General features: G+C 47.4%; 3 protein-coding genes across 4 annotated transcripts; 2 read left to right on the top strand and 1 right to left on the bottom strand.

Moving 5' to 3' along the window:
• On the top strand, positions 1-9,045 carry proser1 (proline and serine rich 1). Its single transcript, XM_067257117.1, is given in 13 exon segments — positions 1-448; positions 545-610; positions 792-860; positions 1,085-1,179; positions 1,543-1,636; positions 1,758-1,868; positions 2,335-2,427; positions 2,724-2,802; positions 3,044-3,136; positions 4,134-4,213; positions 4,215-5,485; positions 6,778-6,922; positions 7,597-9,045. Coding segments are annotated over 13 exon segments (2,370 nt in total). The 5' UTR covers positions 1-403; the 3' UTR covers positions 7,726-9,045.
• An 805-nt stretch (positions 9,046-9,850) lies between these two features.
• stoml3b (stomatin (EPB72)-like 3b) lies at positions 9,851-14,796 on the top strand. Of its 2 annotated transcripts, XM_067257629.1 has the most exons (7): positions 9,851-9,972; positions 11,385-11,488; positions 11,578-11,650; positions 11,818-11,900; positions 12,281-12,484; positions 13,496-13,630; positions 14,072-14,796. In XM_067257629.1, exons 1-7 carry the CDS (start codon positions 9,909-9,911, stop codon positions 14,261-14,263), a joined length of 855 nt encoding a protein of 284 aa, XP_067113730.1. In that variant the 5' UTR covers positions 9,851-9,908; the 3' UTR covers positions 14,264-14,796. The 2 variants fall into 2 exon arrangements, with proteins under 2 accessions (XP_067113730.1, XP_067113729.1); XM_067257628.1 differs by lacking the exon at positions 14,072-14,796 and having other exon boundaries at positions 13,496-13,971.
• Positions 14,797-18,614: 3,818 nt separating this feature from the next.
• Positions 18,615-23,267, bottom strand: LOC136963531 (uncharacterized). Its single transcript, XM_067257680.1, has 3 exons — positions 23,203-23,267; positions 22,263-22,745; positions 18,615-19,163 (listed from the first exon to the last, which is right to left on the bottom strand). The coding sequence occupies exons 2-3, from the start codon at positions 22,738-22,740 to the stop codon at positions 18,679-18,681; spliced, it is 963 nt and encodes a 320-aa protein (XP_067113781.1). The 5' UTR covers positions 22,741-22,745; positions 23,203-23,267; the 3' UTR covers positions 18,615-18,678.
• Positions 23,268-23,469: the final 202 nt, after the last annotated feature.

The raw sequence follows: 23,469 nt of genomic DNA, 5'->3' as shown, positions 1-23,469 counted from the left end.
TTGGAGGTGGTATATTAATGACTTTACTGCAATATGAATTGGGACACAGTGAGTTGATAATTTGATTTTATATAGCTATACAGTACATTAATTCTAGTAAATCTTGTTCGTTATTGTGACACAGTTAGCTCTAGCTGGCTAGCTTGTTGTCAGACTAGCTAAACTAGCTGTTAGCCAATTTAGCTATACTAGCTATCAAGTTGCAGACCGCATGCTATCAGTTTCTTTATATTAGCCACATCTATTTTCATTGCGAGGCAATATCATTGCAAGCTACTTCGGTGAACCCACCAATGATGATCTGAAGTCCACTTTACAGTAAATCTTACTGTAAACTGCAATTTTACGAGTTAGCTAGCTAGCTCGCTACCTATTCCAGCGAGGCTTCCTTCAGTCCTCAAACATGGACAAGAAATCATTTGACATCGTCTTGGACGAAATCAGAAAGGTGAGTGAACAGATCAAGGTACTAAATCATAGCCTATCCTTGTGTTGATAAACCGCTGCATGAACGCTTCAAATAACTGTTGAAATGTTTTTCCAGTGTGTCCTGACGGACCAGCGGATAAAGGCGATAGAGCAGGTGCACGGCTATTTCTCCAGCGAACAGGTAGTTAAACGTTGTTTACGGTCCGTTATCTCGACTCGCTAATGACTGATTGCTATATGAATAGCAATCAAAGCGACAGTGTGACTTTTTTTCAGCAGATGTTGATTCTTGAATGTGTATTTGCATATGAATGAGCAGCGAAAGTGAAGGTGTGAAATGTGGCACTCACTGTCCCCCGCAGGTGATGGACATACTGAAATACTTCTCGTGGGCAGAGCCGCAGATCAAGGCAGTGAAAGCTTTGCAACATGTGAGAATAAACAATTCTTAAAATCTGAAACATCCCCACGGGGTATAGCTTAGTAGGGAAGGGTATTAGTTCAGTGACTACAGAGCTCACAGGTTCAAATGCCCCAATGCTGAGCGTGGCTTCGGATTAAGGCGTTACATGAACTAATTAACGAAACGTTATTTAAACAGTAATTAGCTGGTTCTGACTGCCTGCTTTCCCTAACATCTGTCATATCTTTACAGAAAATGGTTGCCATCCCCACAACAAAAGTTGCAAACATCTTGAACTGTTTCACCTTCTCCAAGGACAGACTGGTGGTTCTGGAGTTGATAGCTCTGTGAGTACATCTAGGCTACAAGTGTGTCAAATCACGCCCTGTGACCTTCATTGCTTTTGAGTATGACAGACATTTTACATTTACATTTAGTCATTTAGCAGACGCTCTTATCCAGAGTGACTTACAGTAAGTACAGGGACATTCCCCCAAGGCAAGTAGGGTGAAGTGCCTTGCCCAAGGACACAACGTCAGTTGGCATGACCGGGAATCGAACTGGCAACCTTCGGATTACTAGCCCGACTCCCTCACCGCTCAGCCAACTGACTCCCTGACAGACACGATTGCTCGAGTGAGAAAGCCACACGGCGGGCGACATCATGTCGGTCCAGACTGTTGACCGCTAAGTGTCCACCCGGTTCACAGAAACATCGCAGATGCACAGAATTACCGTCCCGTGGAGGACCTGTTCCGCATCCACCTGTCTGAGAAGAAACGAGCCCGCCGCATCCTGGAGCAGGTGTGATCGCACGCACGCACGCGTACACACACACACGTCAAACCACCTGTCAATATTACAATTACAATGTCCAGGACGCCAGAAGGTGTTCATCTGAGTGTGTCTGTTTGGGTTGGGGAAGGTGTGCAAGGTGGGCTGCAAGGCTCCCGTGGCGATGATCTCATCCTGTGGAATGGTCCCAGGAAACCCCTACCCGAAAGGAAAGCCCAGCCAAGTGACCGGAACATTCCCAGTGAGGATCAGCCAACCCCCACACACACACACCCTACCTCACCCCCACACCGCACACACACCCTACCTCACCCCCACACCACACACACACACACCCTACCTCACCACCACACACACACACACCCTACCTCACCCCCACTCCAAACACCACACACACACCCCACCCTAGCCCCACACACACACACCCTACCTCACCCCCCCCCCTCCACACACCACACACACGCACCCCAGCCCCACACACCCCCTTCCTCACCCACAGCCCACCCCACACACACCTTCCCCCTACCCCACAATCACCCCACACACACCCCAACCAACCCCCCGCAGACCCCTTCCCCTCAACACCCCCCCCCCCCCCCCCCCATCCCACACACACACCCGGCTCTGCTTTAATTCTTTGAAGAGAACCACCATTCTTCTCAGAAGTCACTGATCAACGCGTGCCTCTGGTCTGTTTGCGCTTCAAGGGAACTCCTCCTGTGAAGAAGGAAGGAGAGGAGGGCGCTGCAAACATGGAGGGGAAAGGGATCGCTGCCCGCATCACCGGACCTTTTAAGCCAGTGAGAGCCTGTTCTTTCCCAACCTCACACTAGGAGGCGCTCAGCTGATACGGGCAGCTGGTTCACGCTCCATACTAGAAAACCTGCGTAGAAACGTTGTCTGTCACGTGACATTATTGACAAGTGGATTTGTTTTGTAACTACTCATTGACTGGTGTACTTACCAGGGCATCAGGTAGTCAAAATATTAGGACTGGTTGATGAGAAGTTTTTCAATGTTCTTTTAATGGCCCAGGTTGAACTTAGAACTTGAACCTGATGTTTTTAATGGTCACCTTCTTTTTTGCCCCCCTCAGTCGCCGTCATCCTACAACCCCCACCGGCCCGTGCCCTACCCCATCCCACCCTGCCGACCGCACGCCACCATCGCACCAAGTAAGACCCCCCCGCCCCTCTCCCTGAACTCACCGCAACACTCGGAAGACATCTCGCCTTACCACAGACCTGAAGCACTCATGACTGTTCTTAACTGTGTGGATTTGAAGTGCACATTGGAATGGACTTTCAGTCACGGCAATAGTGTGCGAGGGACACTCGAGAATGGGTGTGTTAGACACGCGTGTGTGTGTGCGTGCGTGTGTGGTGGGCACCGTTAACGTTTGCCACTGCCACCCAGGTGCGTACAACAATGCTGGCCTGGTGTCTGTGGGAGGGGTGATAACGGCCAGCGTTCCCCCTCCGCCCTACAGCGCCACCCCCAGAGCAGCAGGTACAACACGCTGGAGAGTGTGTGTGTGTGTGTGTGTGTGTGTGCGGGAGTGTGTGCGCGGGAGTGTGTGGACACATTTCTAAGCTTGTTGCCTAACCACCTGGCATGCTGCTTACCTGTGCTTTTGAGGGAATGCGGGAACTGGAATGAGCATTAGGACTTGGCTAGACGTGGAGCTAGAATTAGAACTAGAATTAGTACTAGAACTAGAATTAGTACTAGAAATTAGTACTAGAACTATGTCTGGGACTCAAATTAGCACTAGGACTTGATACATACAATTAGTACGAGAGATAAATGGGGAACTATAATTAGTACTGGAGCTATGTTTGAAACTGGAATTAGTTGTAGAACTAGATGTGGAACTAGAAATAGTACTAAAGCTAGGAGAGGAGGTAGAATTAGTATTCTTGAACTGCATTGTTCTTGTGCTCCTGGAAGAGAGAAGTGTTGGTGGCTGTGGTGTCAACCTTGATTCACAACCTCATTCTGCCTGTCTTGAGCTGTACACCTGGAGGGGAATCACTGTCACTAACTCCTGAGTCACAATCCAATCCTACTTGATTAATTTCCGCTGATTTGCCCCAATTCCTTCTTTATTTGCAGGCTTCTGATTTGGCTTGTGCTTGTAGGTTTCTCAACGCGCTAGTTCACTGCTTCAGAATGAGTTAACTGTGGTTCTTAATCCTGCGGCTGGCTGCTTGCTGCCACCATAACCCCCGACACACTCTCTCTCTGTCTCTCTCTCTCTCTCTCTCTCTCTCTCTCTCTCTGTCTCTGCCTGCCAGTCTCTTATCTTTGCTGTTCGGTTCTGTCTCTGGTGTGAATGGCTCGTCCTCCCTGGGTGTGTGTGGGGCCCGGGGAGCGTCTCTGAGGGCAGTGATGCAGCTCCTCCACCTGCACCGCCCCGCCGATCAGTCCAGACCCTCTGGGGGGTTTGAGCTCCCCCCCCGTCCGCCAGTCCACTGCCACTGACCCCTGTCTCTCTGTCCTCCAGCCTACACCAAGCCGGCCCACCACCAGAACGCCACCCCCGGAGTCAACAGCACGCCCCTCCCCTCCCCCCGCGGCGCCACCCCCCTCCACCCCGGTCCCGGCCCAGCCCTCGGCCGGCCACCCGCCCCTGGCCACCCCCATCACCCCGGTCTTCCCCGGCATGGTGCCCTCGCAGACCCACGGGGGCCCCTCCCCCTCCGTCATCAAAGGGGGGCCCGTGCCCCCCGCTGCCGCCTCCCCCCATGTCCCCCAGAGCCCCGGCCCCTCCGCCTCGTCCGTCATCAAAGCCCACACCCCGTCCAACACCCCCTGCGGGACACCCGGACCCAACCCTGGGGGGTTCTCCCCCTTCCACGGAGGGGCCTCCCGGTCGGGCACCCCTACCTCCAGGAACCCCCCAGACCCCCTGGGGCCGCCCCAGTACAAGGGCTTCCCCCAGCCCACCGACCCCCAGGCAGGGCCACCCTTCCCTGGCATGGCCTCCCAGCAGGGGAACCCTCCTGGGTCAGTGATCCGCAGCTACACCCCCTCTGGACGCTCCACTCCCGTCATGCCCTCCTCCTCTACCCCCGGTCCAAACTCGAAACCCTCCCCGGCCCTGTCCACCCAGGCCCAAGCCCAAGCCCAGGCCCAGGCCGCATTGGGTCAGGCGGGGGCCTTCTACAGTGAGCAGCACCGCGCCACCCTCACCAGGCATGGAGGCGGCAGTGGCAGTAACAGCCCGGTGCCTTCCGCCTTCATGGGGACGTCCCGCGCCGGCACTCCCTCCCTCAGCTCCCTGGTGATGCCCGGCTCGGCGCAGGCCGCCCTGGCCCGCTCCCTGGGCCTCACCCACCCGTCCGGATCCCCCCAGGCCTCCCTCCCCAGCCCCGCCGCCATGGCCGGCCTCCAGGTCCTCTCCTCCAGCCCAGCCCCCTCCCACTACCCCGGCCTCTCCCCCTTCTCCTCACTCCCTTCCGCCACCATCCCCTCCTCCATGGCTCCCACCACCAGCCTGGGCAGCCACGCCCAGACCTCCGTCTACCCAGGCCTCGGCCCCGGCATGGCCCCAGGAGGAGGCTCTCCTTTCGGGTTGGGCCTCACCACCTCCCCCTCCATGTTCCCCGGCCTGCCTCCCGGCTCCGGCCCGGCCTTCCCCGGTTTCGGGGGCTCTGGTGGCCCCGGGGCGGGGAGCCCCGTGCTGTCTTCCTTCATGGGGCTCCAGGGGGCTTCGGCGTCGTCCGTGGCGACGGTGGCTCCGCTCCAGGCGGCGGCGGCGGCCGCGGCGGCGGCGGCGGCTGCTGCGGGCGTCCCCTCCTCATCTCCCGTGCTGCCGGGCTTCGCCTCCGCCTTCAGCTCCAACTTCCAGCCGGGGTAAGTGTGTGTGTGCTTCTGTCTCTGTGTGTGTGTGTGTGTGTTTTTACCTGTGTGTGTGTGTGTGTGTGTGTGTGCGTGTGTGGAGGTGTAATCGATCTTTTTTTAACGACCATCCTCTTTCGAAACCATACAGTCTAATGGCAAAACCGAGCCATATACATTTTCCAGCCTCTTGCGCAACAGCCCTGGCATCGCTTGACTTGGCCGTCGAGTCATGGAAACGTCCTCAATCCTTTTGACGGTTACCTTTCTCCGCCAGTGGAAATGGATGTTATGTGTGGCCAAGGGCGATGCATGTCTTGCGACATGACTCACTGTTGCCCCGCTATAGCCAGGGCGCATATACGTTTATAGCGTACTCGTCTGCCCCCCCCCCCCCCCCCCAGCTGCAGAGCCAAAGTCCAGCTGGCGTTTAAACATGTCTGCACACCTCGAGGGGGTGATTGATAGTGTGTGCTCTTCCTCTTTCACACAGAGAGCCGGGGTTTTCCCCCAAATACTTCTGGATCCTGTCCAGGCTGAATTGAAACCTCTGGTTCTCACCAGGATGAATATAACCGGTTGAATGAGATGCTTGAGTGTTTTGGGGAAACGGGGTGGGTATCTCGTGTTTCCTGTCTGCGGGGAAGGATGGGAGCGGTTCGTGGTTTCGAGCGGCCAAACGTGGCGGTGAACGCGTTAGTAATCCTACAAATAAACAAACTTTATTTTACACTCGTGGCAGAATTTCTGCAGTGCCCGGTTCTCGAGATTATTGAGATACACACACACACACAGGAATTCTTGAAAGTCTTTTGTAGTAAGACACTGTTGGTATCACTGAGTTATTTAGGGCTATCTAAATGCTATACCCCAAAGTTGCAAGTACAGTCAAGTCATGGATAATAAATCAATAGCTTTATTAAGTGTTTTATCAAATAGAATATGTAGGCATCGATTCTAATATGACAAACAGCGGTTGGCCTCACAGCTACACAGCAGGTGCATGCAGTCAAGCTGCCTTCATTAGCCAAACAAAGAGAGTGGAAATCCAGAGTCCTGAATGGTGGCGTTATCTCAGGGTAAAGTCTACCAGGTAGAAGGCTCCACAGTCTGTTTACACTGGAATAAGACCTTGGGAGCCGCACAACGAATGCACCGTCGAAGACACAGAAGTTGACACTCGGGTGTGCGCGTTTGCCTGTCGGACTTTGGCCGGTTACCGAGCGACCGCGGAGGCGTTTCGTCGTGAGGTATGTGGGAAAACAGTCGGAGGATGGGCGTGTTGAACAAGTGTGTGTGTGTGTCAGGTTGAGCAGCGGGCTGCAGCCTCCAGGAGGAGGGGGGTTCCCAGGCCTGCTGTCCTTCGCAGGGATGCCCGCCTTCTCTCCCTCGGCCTCCCCCGCCGCCCTCTCCGGCCTCCACAACTCTGCCATGCAGTCAGCCCTGCTGCAGGTATACACACGACACACACACCAAAACACAAGAGCAAAGGGGCGGAAAGTTTCCGGTAAATTTCCGGAAAGTTTCCACGGGAATTTTGGCTCAGGAAAGTTTTTTTTGCCAAAGCATATAACAGGGAACTTCAATGTAGTTGAAACTAGTCTATGCACACCTAGCTCAGCTGGACCCTGAATGCAGCTGGTTGGGAACATTGTCTGCCAGAAACATAAACCTAAACGTAAGACGTTCTGTTGTTTTTGAACGTCTTTGTCATCAGTGTTGCGTCTGAGCGTTTCAGCCCTATGCCTGGCAAGTGAGAGCGCCAAATTGCGTAGAGGCCAAGAGCGGTATTGCAGATTTCAATTATAGCTAGCAACATATTGAAATACATTTTTGGAGCTGTGAACTTAGTTAAACATTTTGAATTATGAACTGAAATAGTTCAGTTTATTCCCGTATATTCCCATTAATTCCCGTGGAAAGTTTCCAACTTTGAACATTCCCCGAATTTTGCAACCCTAATTTATACACAAACACACACACACCGACACTGAACACTGGCCAGCTCCTACACGCACACACTCATTGTCACTCGCACACTGTCATTGTCACACACACTCGTACACACACACACACTGTCCCCATCAGAGAGACTGGGCTGAACTCCAGTTGCTCCTGTGTTCCAGGGTCACCCTGCCTCTGCTCTGGACAGCTACGCTCCTCAACCCAACGGTTTCTCCAACTACCCCCCTGGACCCGGGAACCCCTTCAACCCCCTGCAGCCAGGCCTCCACCACCAGCTGGGCTGGCAGTGAACACACACACACACACACACACACGCAGGCACACAGGAGAAGAAAACCAATATACACCTAGACACTCACTCACACTATGCTAAGACTCATACAGACACGTGCACACTCGCATCCACTTGACTTAACCTAATCATACGCACACACACACGCTCAATCACACCCAGATCCACAGTCAGAGCGTAGACACTGAGAATGGGAGGATAGCCCTCGTGTTGACCGCCCTGACCGAGAGGAACCCCACTTGTGGTCGGACAGAAGGGAGGATGTGAAAGTTCCTTCCGTGGACCTCCTAGAAGCCAGGCAGGCTGGTTGAGAGGACCGATCAACCGCGCGGTCATCGCTTGGTTCCTGCTGGCCACACCGAACAATGTGGGCGTGGAACAATGAGTATGTTGACTTAAAAACAAGGACTTGTTTTGAACGCGACGTCGGGCATGAAATGAATTCCCGTAGAGGGCTGAACACTACCGTTCACAAGTTCACTCAGAAATTCCTTGTTTTCCCTGGATACATGAAATGAGTTTGAAAAGGAAATCTAGCTAAATGAACATGAAATGTAGTCATTGACAAGGTTAGAGTCATGATAGTAATCATTTTGTCCTTCAAACTTTGCTTTGGTCAAAGAGTCCTCCATTTGCAGCAATTGTAGCCGTGCAGACCTTCGACATTCCGGTTCATTTGTTGAGGGAATCTGAAGAGATGTCACCCCATGGAGCATACACCCCCCCACTGTACCCACCCCCCCCACTGTACCCTGAGTTTGAACACATGACGTACTATGCACACAGACACACACGTGTATACCTGCGATACAAAGGAAAAGTTCTCGAAAATCCCACCAGATGTTCTCTGAGTCTGAGCTATCATATTTTTTTTGACTGGAAGAAACTTGTAAAATGTTGATGTCTGTATTTGCTTTGTTTTTAAATGTGTATTTGTAGCACATTCTGAGCCATTAATTGTCGTTTCTGCAATGGACGTAGAACGTGCGTGAGGGTGTGTGCAACAGTGTGAGAGAGAACCTGTGTCCCAACAACGTGTGTGTGTGTGTGTGTGTAACTACACATTTGACATTGTTAGTAGTTTGACGATGATGCAAAATGGAAACAGGTTTCTCGAAGATGAATTACGGCCAGACCGGCAACTTGAAAATGGATTTGCAGCATGTTCAGTCAGTGTATTTCAGCTACACTCCAATGTACATGCTGACTTGAAAACAAATGGGTTGACTATCACAAACCAACATGACCAGTTGCTGACATAGGGGTATCCTCTTACTGTACGTTTATCCTTGATCTGTAATAAAAAGATACCGTTTTTTCTTAGAGTTTCCGATTTGATCGTTACTGTGTGCCGAGACAGAAGTTGATTTTAGAACACCTCACCTCTCCCCTGGCAGCTCCTTTTCATTCCAAAATATCATATTTTCCTTTCCTTATCACCCTGTTAATATTCAGGGTGTGTCTGAGCAGTAGTAGGTATTCAGGTTAGTGTGTTTAGATGGAGCACATGACTGTTTACAACTTCTACAATCTGCTTCTTCTGCTGACGACACTTTGTGGTTTAACCCCCGATAACTGTTGGCATAGAATCCTTGGCACGTAAGACAAATAAAGGTAGTCTTTTCATCTCGTGTGACAAACACACGTGACATGGGCTTCCAACTGACTAGATCAAACCGTAAGTCGTGTGTCACTGTAGGGTTACTTCCACTTTCTGAGGAAAACCTGAAACACAACCCCAATACGCTCTTGAAATGTTTAAATATCAAAGGAAAGTTCCATGAAACATGACAAGACTAAGCACAAACATGCAGTATGTTTGCACACCAGTGTGCCTTATGCTCTCAGTCACAAGTCTGGAAAGCTAAACGTTGGATAGGGCAGTGTTGTCACGAGTTTCAAACCCCCCAAAAAGTTAAAAAAAAATGGAATACAATATTTCAGCCTTATCCAACAGCATGTCCCAGATGAGCTAATTATGACTCCTCACTATCCCGTGACTACTCTTGCTTCACACTAGCGGAAAAGTCTGACAATGATCTCCTCCAAAGCCACACCCCCCCCCCCCCACGGCCAAGCCTATGGCTGTAACTGTATTTAAAAAAACTTGGCTCCACAGACCTCATACACTCCCCCCAACACACACAGATACACTCGTAGGAGGAAGTGCCGACGCAACACATGGAAATGGAGAACAACATGGAGAGCCAGAAGAGACAGGTTATTAGCACGGATGATCTGATAGGTACGTTTTTACAACCAAAAAGGTTTTTCCCTCCTTGTTTCTCATCCTCTCTCTCTTGCTCTCGCTCTCTTTCTTTCGTTTTCTTGGTCTCTTTCTCTGTCTTTCTATCTCAGTCCATTTACCTCTTCATTTCCTATCTGCCTTACTGTCTGCTTACTCTCCCTCCCTCCGTCACTCTCTGTCTGTGTCGCTCTCAGTTGTGTGTTTGGTCCATGACTGTTGTCAGGGTCGTGCCTCTGTCTATCTCATCCCAGCTGTGTGGACGAAGAGAGAGAGAGAGAGACAACATGTTTAAAAGAAAAACGTTGAAATGATGGGGGCAACCACAGGGCCGGCTTGATTCAATTATGGAGGCCACCTGCTCACAACTGGCTTCCTTGTCATGGAGACGGGAACTACAATGACTCAGCTCAGAACATGTGATCTTGTGTGTGAGCGTGTGCCTGTGTGTGTGTGTGTGAGTGTGTCTGTGCGCAGGCATGTGTTGTAACCTATAATCAACGTCGGGTAGGGGGCAGCATCAAGTTACAGTGGCCGATATTTTTCCGGCTGATGTCTATTTTTTGGTTGTCATGACAACCGTCGGGGGGGGGGGGGGGCGCATGCAGAAACCGAAATGTCCAAAGTCATCCCTCCCTTCCATTGCATGTGCGAGCAATCGTGTACATGATACCCATGTGCTAGAGTTGGCCCTGTGTACACATCATGTACATAGAAATGGAAATCTACTGAGATGCCCGAGCACGTGGAAAAACACAGCGATCACAATGGAAGGACTGAACAGGTGCCTTTAACGTGGAGCTGTGGGTGGATCATGTGACATGCCCTGTCTTTCCATTGTATATGAGTAAACAACCTTCTACTCTCCCCGGTGAATCGCTTTATAGCCCTCGGGACCGTGTGTGTGTGTGTGTGCGTGTCTGTGTGTTCAGGTGTTCAAAGGCGTGTGTGGCTTTTCATTCGGTACAGGTGTATGTTTATTTGTGTGTCGCAAACAGCATGTTTCTTAGACAACATCTCTGGGTCAGGTTTCAGGGTAATGCGCCCATCCGTCAATCAAGGAGTCAATACTGTGGACAATGGTCCATGTCATCATTAGCGGAATAGAGGTCTGCCCCTGACCCATGCTCTCACGCTTCCAATATCATTCGATTTATCCAATTTGATTACGTTCCGGTGTTTTTCTCTCGTTTTATTCCCCCACACTATTCACCATTGCAGTTTTGACATCTCGTTCATTGACTCTCTCCCTCTCCAACCTCTCTCTCTCTCTCTCTCTCTGACTCTCTCTCTCTCTCTCTCTCTCTCTCTCTCTCTCTCTGACTCTCTCTCTCTCTCTCTCTCTCTCTCTCTCTCTCTCTCTCTCTCTCTCTCTGACTCTCTCTCTCTCTCTGACTCTCTCTCTCTCTCAGCCGATAGGACTGGTTCTCAAGGATGTTGCGGCTGGTTTCTGGTCATCCTCTCCGGCCTGTTTGTCCTCCTCACGTTCCCCGTCTCCATCTTCATGTGTGTCAAGGTGAGTGTGGTTCTCAGTCACGCGCCCTCGCCAGATGCCGCTCCCCTGTGAGCTAGCCCGATTTTGAACGACTATCTTCCGGGTTCCAGATTGTTCAGGAGTATGAGCGCGCTGTCATCTTCAGACTGGGCCGCATCACGGACAGGAAGGCAAAGGGACCCGGTAAGACGAATCAAATGCACCCTCAGCGAGATCTGATTTTACTGTTTTGTCATTGATTTCTGTCGTGGACTTGACACATACACATGCATGCATGCATGCACACACACAGACACACACACACACAGGACAGGAGGAAGTAAGACCTTCACACTTCCTTTCATCTCCAGGTATCTTCTTTGTGCTGCCCTGTACTGACTCCTTCATCAAAGTGGACCTGAGGACCATTTCATTCGACATCCCACCTCAGGAGGTAAAACCAGCAGCCACACTTTAACCCTGCACAGTTTCTTCAAAAATCGGCAATATCTCAAAGGATTTCCTTCCTCATAGTATCCGAGGTGAGCCGGTGAAAGACCGTTACCTGATAGCATTCGTGCACAGACGCACACGCGCAAAGAAAAGTTGGAGGTCAAACAGGAGTCAAAGGATTTATGTTGTGTGATATTATCTCTCTCTCTCCTCCTCCCTCCCCCTGGATACGGTAAACTAGGAATTGACGTCATTAACAGCGACTCTGTTGTTTCCATCTCTTTCTCACACCCCCTCTCTCTCTTTTCCTCTCTCATGCTCTCTTCACCTCTGACCCCCCCCCCCCCCCCTCGCCTCTCTTTCTCTCCCTCTCTGTCGTAGATCCTCACTAAGGACTCCGTGACCGTGTCTGTGGATGGCGTGGTGTACTTCCGGGTCAACGACCCCATCTCCTCAGTGGCCAATGTGTCCAACGCCGACTACTCCACCCGCCTGCTGGCCCAGACCACCCTCAGGAACGTCCTGGGAACCAAGAACCTGGCCGAGGTTCTGTCCGACCGCGAGGGCATCTCTCACAGCATGCAGGTACGAAGCAGAGGAAAGTCGATGTGGTCGACACAATCGATGGACTTCCGAGGCTTTCATCGCGGATGACATTAGCTGAATGCCGCCTCCTAGTGGACACGATTGTCACGATTTAACCCTTGTGTTATCTTCGGGTCGTTCTGACCCATCAGTCATTGTGACCCACCGTCGTATTGCGACAACTTTACCGCATACAAAAACAAAGTGAAGCATTTTCTTTTAACTGTCGGGCTGTCTCCTACCCCCCACATTGCGAAGGTTAAAAGAAAATTATTTTTATTTGTTTTTGTATTGGGTAAAATTGGGTAAACAAAACGATGGTTCGTTATGAACCTTTGGGTCATGTGACCCGAAGGCAGCACGAGGGTTAAAGGAAAGTAATACAGTATTTGAGAGAACCTTTGGACAGTGGAAGGAAGGTGACTAAGCAAAAAAGAAAGAGGTAATGAAATGAAGTGTAGAGGGATGATGACAGAAGGGGGTGAAGGTGATAAGGTGTAAGTGAGGTGACACCAGAGAGGGATGAGAAGAGGGACAACTCTGCTTGCTTCCCTGGGGGAGGAGGTGACCTCTCCAGAGAATCTTCATATACCAACCAGACAATTGTTACCTCATGGAAAACAACCTTTTCCCGAAGCAACAAAGCCCTTGAGAGTGTATGTAGAGCATGCTGTTAATTGTACAGGTTAATGGCGACTGTTAGTTGGTAGTCTTGCCATCTCTCTGTGCTTGACCAAAACTCTCGACCAGGGATTAGAATAAACAGGATCTATGTCACACACATGATGTATGATTTACATTTGAAGGTCTTTTCACTAAAGCGACATACAAATAAGGTGCTGTCGACCGCTTTGTCAACACAAGCCAGTGGCAGGGCGCAGGGTCGTCGGGGAGACGTCCTCTCTGACTTCCCGTTCCTTTCCTGCGTCGTAGAGAACGAACGCAGCGCAATGTGTGTCAGGTGTTGCTAACATGCTAACATGCTAACGTGCTAACTCCTCCTCTCCGCAGTCCACGCTGGATGTGGCCACAGACGTGTGGGGGATCAAGGTGGAGCGCGTGGAGATCAAGGACGTGAAGCTGCCCCACCAGCTGCAGAGAGCCATGGCGGCCGAGGCGGAGGCGTCCCGCGAGGCCAGGGCCAAGGTACCCGCGCAGACAGGGCAGCGCGCGCGAAAGCGAGCGCGCTCCTTTGCTTTGGACGCAGACGTGGAAGCGTTTGTTTTCCCGCACGCCGCATGCGCAGATCTAAAAACATGTCAAGATGCCTGCGAGTGTGCGCTCGCGCGCAAAATCTCTACTCGGGCCTCCTGTAGTGCCGAACCGTCTTTTTGTCAATCCTGCTCTTCGTGACCCGATGTATGTTTGAGATGTTTCCCTCTTCCGACGCACCTGATTCACATGAATGGATTGTTATCAGGCTTGAACCGCATAGCTTGATGACCCATTCATTTGAACCAGGCGTATTGGAAGAGGGAAACATTGGAAGGCAAACATCTAGAGCAAACAGTGTTGTGAACCTGTTGGGTATGTGGCTCTGTTCCTAACCTGCCTCATGTGTGTGTGTGTGTGTGTGTCTACCTGTAGGTGATCGCCGCAGAGGGAGAGATGAACGCGTCTCGCGCCCTGAAGGAGGCCTCCCTGGTGATCGCCGAGTCTCCCTCCGCCCTCCAGCTGCGCTACCTGCAGACCCTCAGCACCATCGCCGCCGAGAAGAACTCCACCATCATCTTCCCCGTGCCCATGGACATGATCAGCCACTTCATGCAGAGGAAGTGAGGTCATCAACCTGCGCCCCGCCGGCTCTTCAGATTAGCCTTGGCGCTCGACAGGAATCTCAAACCGTTTTATTTCTTCCTTGTGCATGTACGGACTTCTTTTGATGACACCGTTTCCTCAACCAACATAAATACGTAGAACTTGTGACTCCAATGTTTGTGTTTTTACTCTGTGACTAAATAGTGTTTTCTAAAAGTTCTCTGTGAAATGCTCATTCTGTAATCAAGTGCTATTTCTCAACACCTCATGCAATGCATTTGCTGTTTACTGTTTGATTGCCATCCCACATGAGTAAGGTTTAAATTAGTATGAAATTACAAAATGTGACCTCTCAACTAATAAGAAATAAACTCAGGGATGGGTACTCTGAAATGTAAGAATGAATGTACAGAACATATACATGTGCTTGATAGTTGTCAAGTTTGAAAGGTTGAATAGTTTCTATTTAATTAAATACATAATAGTTATTTTTCTAATTGACCTGTTTTGATACTCCAATATAATAAACCACCGTTTGGAAATCATTCAAGTGACATTACATTTTCTTCATGATCTTGTACAAACTTGAAAACTCAATGAAAAGTCTCTACAGAAACTTTCAGAACATACTTTCAAACAGTAACAACTTCTCACGGAAACCCAGTCTTTAGTTTCCCATGAGACAGGTGGACGTACCATATAGAATTAAAGTAGGCACCACACGTGTCTAGTACGAAAGTCATTTAAAATGAATTTCAGACCATTTCAGAGAGCATGTAAAAATGTATTAGGGCCAAATCAAATGTTTACCAGACAGTGAGGCTGAATAATATGTTGGACATTGCTTCAGAATCATCACAGGCAGTCATTTTTGGGTAGATGATGTCGTGGTTTATTGATTATAGGGCAGGTAGGCAGGTAGGTTAGGTATCCAGTGGTCAGGAAGACAGGCCTAGGTTTGGGCTGTGTTATCTGTGCAGCAAAAACATGTCCTGAACTAGTCTCAGGAAGGAATGTGGTAGCAGGGGTTTCGGAAAGTTGAGAAAAGGACAACAGCAGATATGGTGCCAGAAGAAAATAGAATGCTCTCTAAGGAGTACGGGGGGGGGGGGGGGGGGGGGGAATGGGGGGCAGGGTGAGTCAGCAATATGGGGGACTGTGGTGTGTGCTCGTATCCCAGACAGGGATTGTTATGATTCCAAGAATCATAACGGATTGCTCCCTAGGACAGGGAACAGGGAAGTTGCCAAGGGTTAACAGCTGGGAACACTCCTACTTGAAGGCCTTGCCTTTGGGTTACTACTGATTCTGGGATCTATGTTCGCTCATGGGAAGAAGTAAGGGCTAGCAGTGGCAGGTCAAGCTGACCTATCCAGATAAGTAAGGGGGGGTCACACGTGTCGGTCTCATTGAGAGGGATGCACATTGGCTGAGTAGAAGGGGGTGAACTTGGGGTTGGGGAGAAAAGGGAACACAGAGAGAGGTATTGAGCCGACAATAGAGATAATAATCAGTCAACAGCTTTGCATCTGGTTTTCAGTAATATAGCATATGCTAAAAAGAGGTGATTAAGAGTTTCATTTTCAATCATATGAATTCATAATCATTACCCATCTTCATAATTACAACAGTGGGATGTGTTTTTCCACAACACTACCTTTACTACACACACATTACATTCAATAAGAAACTTCAAACTAACCCTAATGTCACAGGAAAATGTAACTACTATTGAAATTGGAGAATCCACACACATGTCCCACATTGTGCATCTAGAAAAAGTTATTTATTGAGTACTCACCTTGTATTAGACCTGGACTGGATCTGTGTTCTGGTCGATCTTAGTGGCTCTGTGTCTTTTTGTCTCTTTGACTATGAACGTTTTTAAGATGTGTCATATTACACACGTACAATGGGTGTGGTTTCCTTTCATAGCATCTGCAAAGATGTATAATAACCAAAGATTTATTTCAAGTTAGTTTACAGTGTTGTATGGTTATTATAGAGTTAAGTCAAGTTTTCAAGTTTTAAGTTTATTTGGCTTTTGCAACTTGTAGCAGTGTAAGTGCATTGGAATTCTTGGGTTACGTGTCATTTTAAAGATTCACGGCAAGTTTCGTTTTCTATTTCAGGGAAATTTTTTCTCGTGCAGAAAACTTACAAATGAAACTGAAGGAGAGAGATAAAGGTAGTTGTAACTGCCACTGCAGTTTCGTGGTTCACGCATCCCTTTTACGCCCCCTGCTGGTTCCCCTGGTTTTGTGTGTTCCTGTCCTGCCTGAATCCTCCACACCTGTCACCCCTTACCTCACCATCCTGCAGTACTTCAACCCCGGCTTTCCAACCACGCTTCGTCAGATCATTGTCACAGCTACCATGATAGTATTCGCTTCCAGACCCCTCAAGTACTACTTGAACTCTTGCATTTGCTAACCTGTTCTTCCTTGTTCCCAGGATCATACACTGCCTGTGTGCCTAGAAATACTACTATCCACATCCAATATCAGATCAAATACATTTTCCTTTATATAATATCATCATAAAGGTGAAAGGGCAAGTTGTGTGTGGTTTTAAAGAGTAACAGAAACAGAAACAGGTCTTGAAAAGGGATAGATTCATTTGTAATTGACTTTATATAATGAGAAGGACACGGCAATTATTTGAACCTGGAATCTTCACTGACTAACGTCACTGATGAGTTATGGTTGACAAGAAAACCAGCACTGATTAAACTCCTCAATCTTACATTACAATGAATAAAGTCGTTTATTTTTCTCATCTTTTTATTAATATGTTAATCTCTCCAAAAAGTGCAAATAAAGGCATCAACATACTGTAATACATGACATTTGTATCTGTTTCATTCCTCGGTCCTAATTGTTTTAGTCTACTGCTACAGCTGACCATTACAATGAAGAGAGGTAAGAGTAGGAGAAAGGAAGGAGAGCAAGAAAGGACAAAAAACATGCTTCCGCTAATCTGTGTGTGTGTGTGTGTTTGTGTGTGTGTGTGTGTGCGCGCGCTAAGTCGCCACACGGGTAGTAAATGTATTTACACTGAAATGTACAATCAGAGACAGAGGAAAACCAACATCACAAAATGGAGACTTTGATGACATTCTTCAATTGGACAAAAGTCTCTCGGACTATGGTGGGCATTGTCTTATCCTCTGTTGTCACATGGTACTGGTGCTGGCTACCAGTAAAGTCACGTCAGAATTCAAATGTTGAGGCTGGGAGCACACCGTGGCTAAACTGTTTAGTGTGGGCTTTACCTCATTACTATCAAGTGAAGTTCTAGAGCTTCATCTATCTCTCTGCAGGTCTTTCTCTCACAGCGTGGACATTCATGAGTCAGCAGACTCGATGTTCAGACTGGCCGTCATGAGGAGAACGCAGGCTACAGACCAGCTAGCTGCTACAGGGTGTGCTAACACACAACAGTTCCCAACCTGAAGCACTGAAGCATCCACAAGAGCGCACTCTACCAGCAAACGTTCTCAGAAAGGATTTTTGGGCCCAGTTTCCTGTTGTTGACAGGTTCCAACTAGTGGACAGCAACTGTAGGCTCTTCCATGTCAAAAAGAGTGTGAATGCTAAAGGAAAAATCTCTTGTACGTATGCAACGTACACGGTTTGTGACATTCAGTTGGTAGAATATTGAGATGTTGATGTCCACAGGACACATGGGAGAGTCAATGCAACACATCTGATTCAAATGAATGGATTGTTATCAGGTTTGAACTGCATAGCTTGATGACTCATTCATTTAAACCAGGCATATTTGAATAGGGAAACATCTAAGACAAACATCTAGAGCGAACAGTGCTGTGAAACTGATGGGCATGTTGCTCAGTCCCTAACCTGCCTCCTGTGTGTGTGTGTGTGTGTGTCTACCTGTAGGTGATCGCCGCAGAGGGAGAGATGAATGTGTCTCGCGCCCTGAAGGAGGCCTCTCAACTACCTCTCAACTAATAAGAAATAAACTCAGGGATGGGTACTCTGAAATGTAAGAATGAATGTACAGAACATATACATGTGCTTGATAGTGGTCAAGTTTGAAAGGTTGAATAGTTTCTATTTAATTAAATACATAATAGTTATTTTTCTAATTGGTCTGTTTTGATACTCCAATATAATAAACCACCGTTTGGAAAACAGTCAAGCAATTTTCTTCATGATCTTATACAAACTTAAAAACTCAATGAAAAGTCTCTACAGAAACTTTCAGAACATACTTTCAAACAGTAACAACTTCTCACTGAAACCCAATCTTTAGTTTGCCATGACACAGGTGGATGTACCATAAAGAATTAAAGGAGGCACCACATGTGTGTCTAGTACAAAAGTCCCTTAAAATGAATTTCAGACAATTTCAGAGAGCATGTAAACATTTATTAGGGCCAACTCAAAGGTTTACCAGACAGTGAGGCTGAATCACATGTTGAACATTGCTTCTGATCCATGATAGCCAGAGATTCTTGGTTGGATGACATCTAGAATTTGTATGCGATTTGGATCCCAGATGCAGTCCTCCTCAAGACCACTGGGCACCATGCCACACATTGGTGGCACCCAAGCAGTGTCAAAACCGTTTTGGTGCCAGGTTTTCTGCATGGGGTGGCCCTGGAAGTTAATTTTCTTCACCTTACCCACATTGGCAGTCATCCTGATGACCACCCTCTGATGTTCAGGCAGGTTCAGGGGGTAGCGGCTGGCCTTCTGCAGGTCTCGACTCACGTACACCCCCGGCCCCAACATACCGTCCTTTGATTGCTTGAAGCCACGAGTCATGATGCTCTGGGCGCTCTGCCTGTCGGTGCCGTGGTACATGATGTAGGTCTGGTTCTGCACAGGTTCCTGCAGCTCCAGTCGTTGGACTCCATGAGGAAGTACAAAGTCATTCTCTGCCCACATGGTAGCTGTAGAGAAGAACGCAGGTTAACCACCAAGTACGATGTCAGCCATCTGTCTGCCACAATACCTTTATGTTTACTTGTACATATTTGAATACATGTCAAACCAGTTGCATAGTCAACATTGTGAATTATTCTCTCATTATGTTGTACCATAAGTCCTTGATGTAAACTACAGTACATCTTCCCAATTTTATAGAATCTGTGTCGTTACCAAATCTTAATCGAGTCAAATACCTAAAGTAATGTGACACAATTGTTGTGTTAAACACAACTATTCAGCATTGATGGTGGTCGTTATTTTGAAATGCACCTTTTGCCCGACCTTCACCACACACACATTACATTAAATAAGAAACTTCAAACAAACCCTAATGTCAAGGGAAAATGTAACTACTATTGAAATTGGAGAATCCACACACATGTCCCACTTGTGCATCTAGAAAAAGTTATTTATTGAGTACTCACCTTGTATTAGACCTGGACTGGATCTGTGTTCTGGTCGATCTTAGTGGCTCTGTGTCTTTTTGTCTCTTTGACTATGAACGTTTTTAAGATGTGTCATATTACACACGTACAATGGGTGTGGTTTCCTTTCATAGCATCTGCAAAGATGTATAATAACCAAAGATTTATTTCAAGTTAGTTTACAGTGTTGTATGGTTATTATAGAGTTAAGTCAAGTTTTCAAGTTTTAAGTTTATTTGGCTTTTGCAACTTGTAGCAGTGTAAGTGCATTGGAATTCTTGGGTTACGTGTCATTTTAAAGATTCACGGCAAGTTTCGTTTTCTATTTCAGGGAAATTTTTTCTCGTGCAGAAAACTTACAAATGAAACTGAAGGAGAGAGATAAAGGTAGTTGTAACTGCCACTGCAGTTTCGTGGTTCACGCATCCCTTTTACGCCCCCTGCTGGTTCCCCTGGTTTTGTGTGTTCCTGTCCTGCCTGAATCCTCCACACCTGTCACCCCTTACCTCACCATCCTGCAGTACTTCAACCCCGGCTTTCCAACCACGCTTCGTCAGATCATTGTCACAGCTACCATGATAGTATTCGCTTCCAGACCCCTCAAGTACTACTTGAACTCTTGCATTTGCTAACCTGTTCTTCCTTGTTCCCAGGATCATACACTGCCTGTGTGCCTAGAAATACTACTATCCACATCCAATATCAGATCAAATACATTTTCCTTTATATAATATCATCATAAAGGTGAAAGGGCAAGTTGTGTGTGGTTTTAAAGAGTAACAGAAACAGAAACAGGTCTTGAAAAGGGATAGATTCATTTGTAATTGACTTTATATAATGAGAAGGACACGGCAATTATTTGAACCTGGAATCTTCACTGTCTAACGTCACTGATGAGTTATGGTTGACAAGAAAACCAGCACTGATTAAACTCCTCAATCTTACATTACAATGAATAAAGTCGTTTATTTTTCTCATCTTTTTATTAATATGTTAATCTCTCCAAAAAGTGCAAATAAAGGCATCAACATACTGTAATACATGACATTTGTATCTGTTTCATTCCTCGGTCCTAATTGTTTTAGTCTACTGCTACAGCTGACCATTACAATGAAGAGAGGTAAGAGTAGGAGAAAGGAAGGAGAGCAAGAAAGGACAAAAAACATGCTTCCGCTAATCTGTGTGTGTGTGTGTGTTTGTGTGTGTGTGTGTGTGCGCGCGCTAAGTCGCCACACGGGTAGTAAATGTATTTACACTGAAATGTACAATCAGAGACAGAGGAAAACCAACATCACAAAATGGAGACTTTGATGACATTCTTCAATTGGACAAAAGTCTCTCGGACTATGGTGGGCATTGTCTTATCCTCTGTTGTCACATGGTACTGGTGCTGGCTACCAGTAAAGTCACGTCAGAATTCAAATGTTGAGGCTGGGAGCACACCGTGGCTAAACTGTTTAGTGTGGGCTTTACCTCATTACTATCAAGTGAAGTTCTAGAGCTTCATCTATCTCTCTGCAGGTCTTTCTCTCACAGCGTGGACATTCATGAGTCAGCAGACTCGATGTTCAGACTGGCCGTCATGAGGAGAACGCAGGCTACAGACCAGCTAGCTGCTACAGGGTGTGCTAACACACAACAGTTCCCAACCTGAAGCACTGAAGCATCCACAAGAGCGCACTCTACCAGCAAACGTTCTCAGAAAGGATTTTTGGGCCCAGTTTCCTGTTGTTGACAGGTTCCAACTAGTGGACAGCAACTGTAGGCTCTTCCATGTCAAAAAGAGTGTGAATGCTAAAGGAAAAATCTCTTGTACGTATGCAACGTACACGGTTTGTGACATTCAGTTGGTAGAATATTGAGATGTTGATGTCCACAGGACACATGGGAGAGTCAATGCAACACATCTGATTCAAATGAATGGATTGTTATCAGGTTTGAACTGCATAGCTTGATGACTCATTCATTTAAACCAGGCATATTTGAATAGGGAAACATCTAAGACAAACATCTAGAGCGAACAGTGCTGTGAAACTGATGGGCATGTTGCTCAGTCCCTAACCTGCCTCCTGTGTGTGTGTGTGTGTGTGTCTACCTGTAGGTGATCGCCGCAGAGGGAGAGATGAATGTGTCTCGCGCCCTGAAGGAGGCCTCTCAACTACCTCTCAACTAATAAGAAATAAACTCAGGGATGGGTACTCTGAAATGTAAGAATGAATGTACAGAACATATACATGTGCTTGATAGTGGTCAAGTTTGAAAGGTTGAATAGTTTCTATTTAATTAAATACATAATAGTTATTTTTCTAATTGGTCTGTTTTGATACTCCAATATAATAAACCACCGTTTGGAAAACAGTCAAGCAATTTTCTTCATGATCTTATACAAACTTAAAAACTCAATGAAAAGTCTCTACAGAAACTTTCAGAACATACTTTCAAACAGTAACAACTTCTCACTGAAACCCAATCTTTAGTTTGCCATGACACAGGTGGATGTACCATAAAGAATTAAAGGAGGCACCACATGTGTGTCTAGTACAAAAGTCCCTTAAAATGAATTTCAGACAATTTCAGAGAGCATGTAAACATTTATTAGGGCCAACTCAAAGGTTTACCAGACAGTGAGGCTGAATCACATGTTGAACATTGCTTCTGATCCATGATAGCCAGAGATTCTTGGTTGGATGACATCTAGAATTTGTATGCGATTTGGATCCCAGATGCAGTCCTCCTCAAGACCACTGGGCACCATGCCACACATTGGTGGCACCCAAGCAGTGTCAAAACCGTTTTGGTGCCAGGTTTTCTGCATGGGGTGGCCCTGGAAGTTAATTTTCTTCACCTTACCCACATTGGCAGTCATCCTGATGACCACCCTCTGATGTTCAGGCAGGTTCAGGGGGTAGCGGCTGGCCTTCTGCAGGTCTCGACTCACGTACACCCCCGGCCCCAACATACCGTCCTTTGATTGCTTGAAGCCACGAGTCATGATGCTCTGGGCGCTCTGCCTGTCGGTGCCGTGGTACATGATGTAGGTCTGGTTCTGCACAGGTTCCTGCAGCTCCAGTCGTTGGACTCCATGAGGAAGTACAAAGTCATTCTCTGCCCACATGGTAGCTGTAGAGAAGAACGCAGGTTAACCACCAAGTACGATGTCAGCCATCTGTCTGCCACAATACCTTTATGTTTACTTGTACATATTTGAATACATGTCAAACCAGTTGCATGGTCAACATTGTGAATTATTCTCTCATTATGTTGTACCATAAGTCCTTGATGTAAACTACAGTACATCTTCCCAATTTTATAGAATCTGTGTCGTTACCAAATCTTAATCGAGTCAAATACCTAAAGTAATGTGACACAATTGTTGTGTTAAACACAACTATTCAGCATTGATGGTGGTCGTTATTTTGAAATGCACCTTTTGCCCGACCTTCACCACACACACATTACATTAAATAAGAAACTTCAAACAAACCCTAATGTCAAGGGAAAAGGTAACTTGTATTAAAATCTGAGAACGCACGTCCAACATTGTGGATCTAAAAAAGGTTACTTATTGAGTACTCACCTTGTATTAGACCTGGACAGGATCTGTGTTCTGGTTGATCTTAGTGGCTCTGTGTCTTTTTGTCTTGTTCGACTATAAAAGTTTTGAAGGTGTGTCATATTGCAAACGTGCAATGGGAGTTACTAGTAGCAGTGTAGGTACATTGTCATTTTTGGCTTACGTGTCATTTTAAAGATTCACAGCAAGTTTCATTTTCTATTTCATGGAAATTGTTCTAGTGCAGAAAACTTGGAGAGAGATAAAGGTAGTTGTAAATGCCACTGCAGT

This window comes from Osmerus mordax, chromosome 19 (assembly GCF_038355195.1).
Source record: "Osmerus mordax isolate fOsmMor3 chromosome 19, fOsmMor3.pri, whole genome shotgun sequence".
In the NCBI taxonomy this organism is placed as follows: domain Eukaryota; kingdom Metazoa; phylum Chordata; class Actinopteri; order Osmeriformes; family Osmeridae; genus Osmerus; species Osmerus mordax.
The sequence above is the reverse complement of the archived record's forward strand: the minus strand, read 5'-3'. Positions and strand labels throughout refer to the sequence as shown.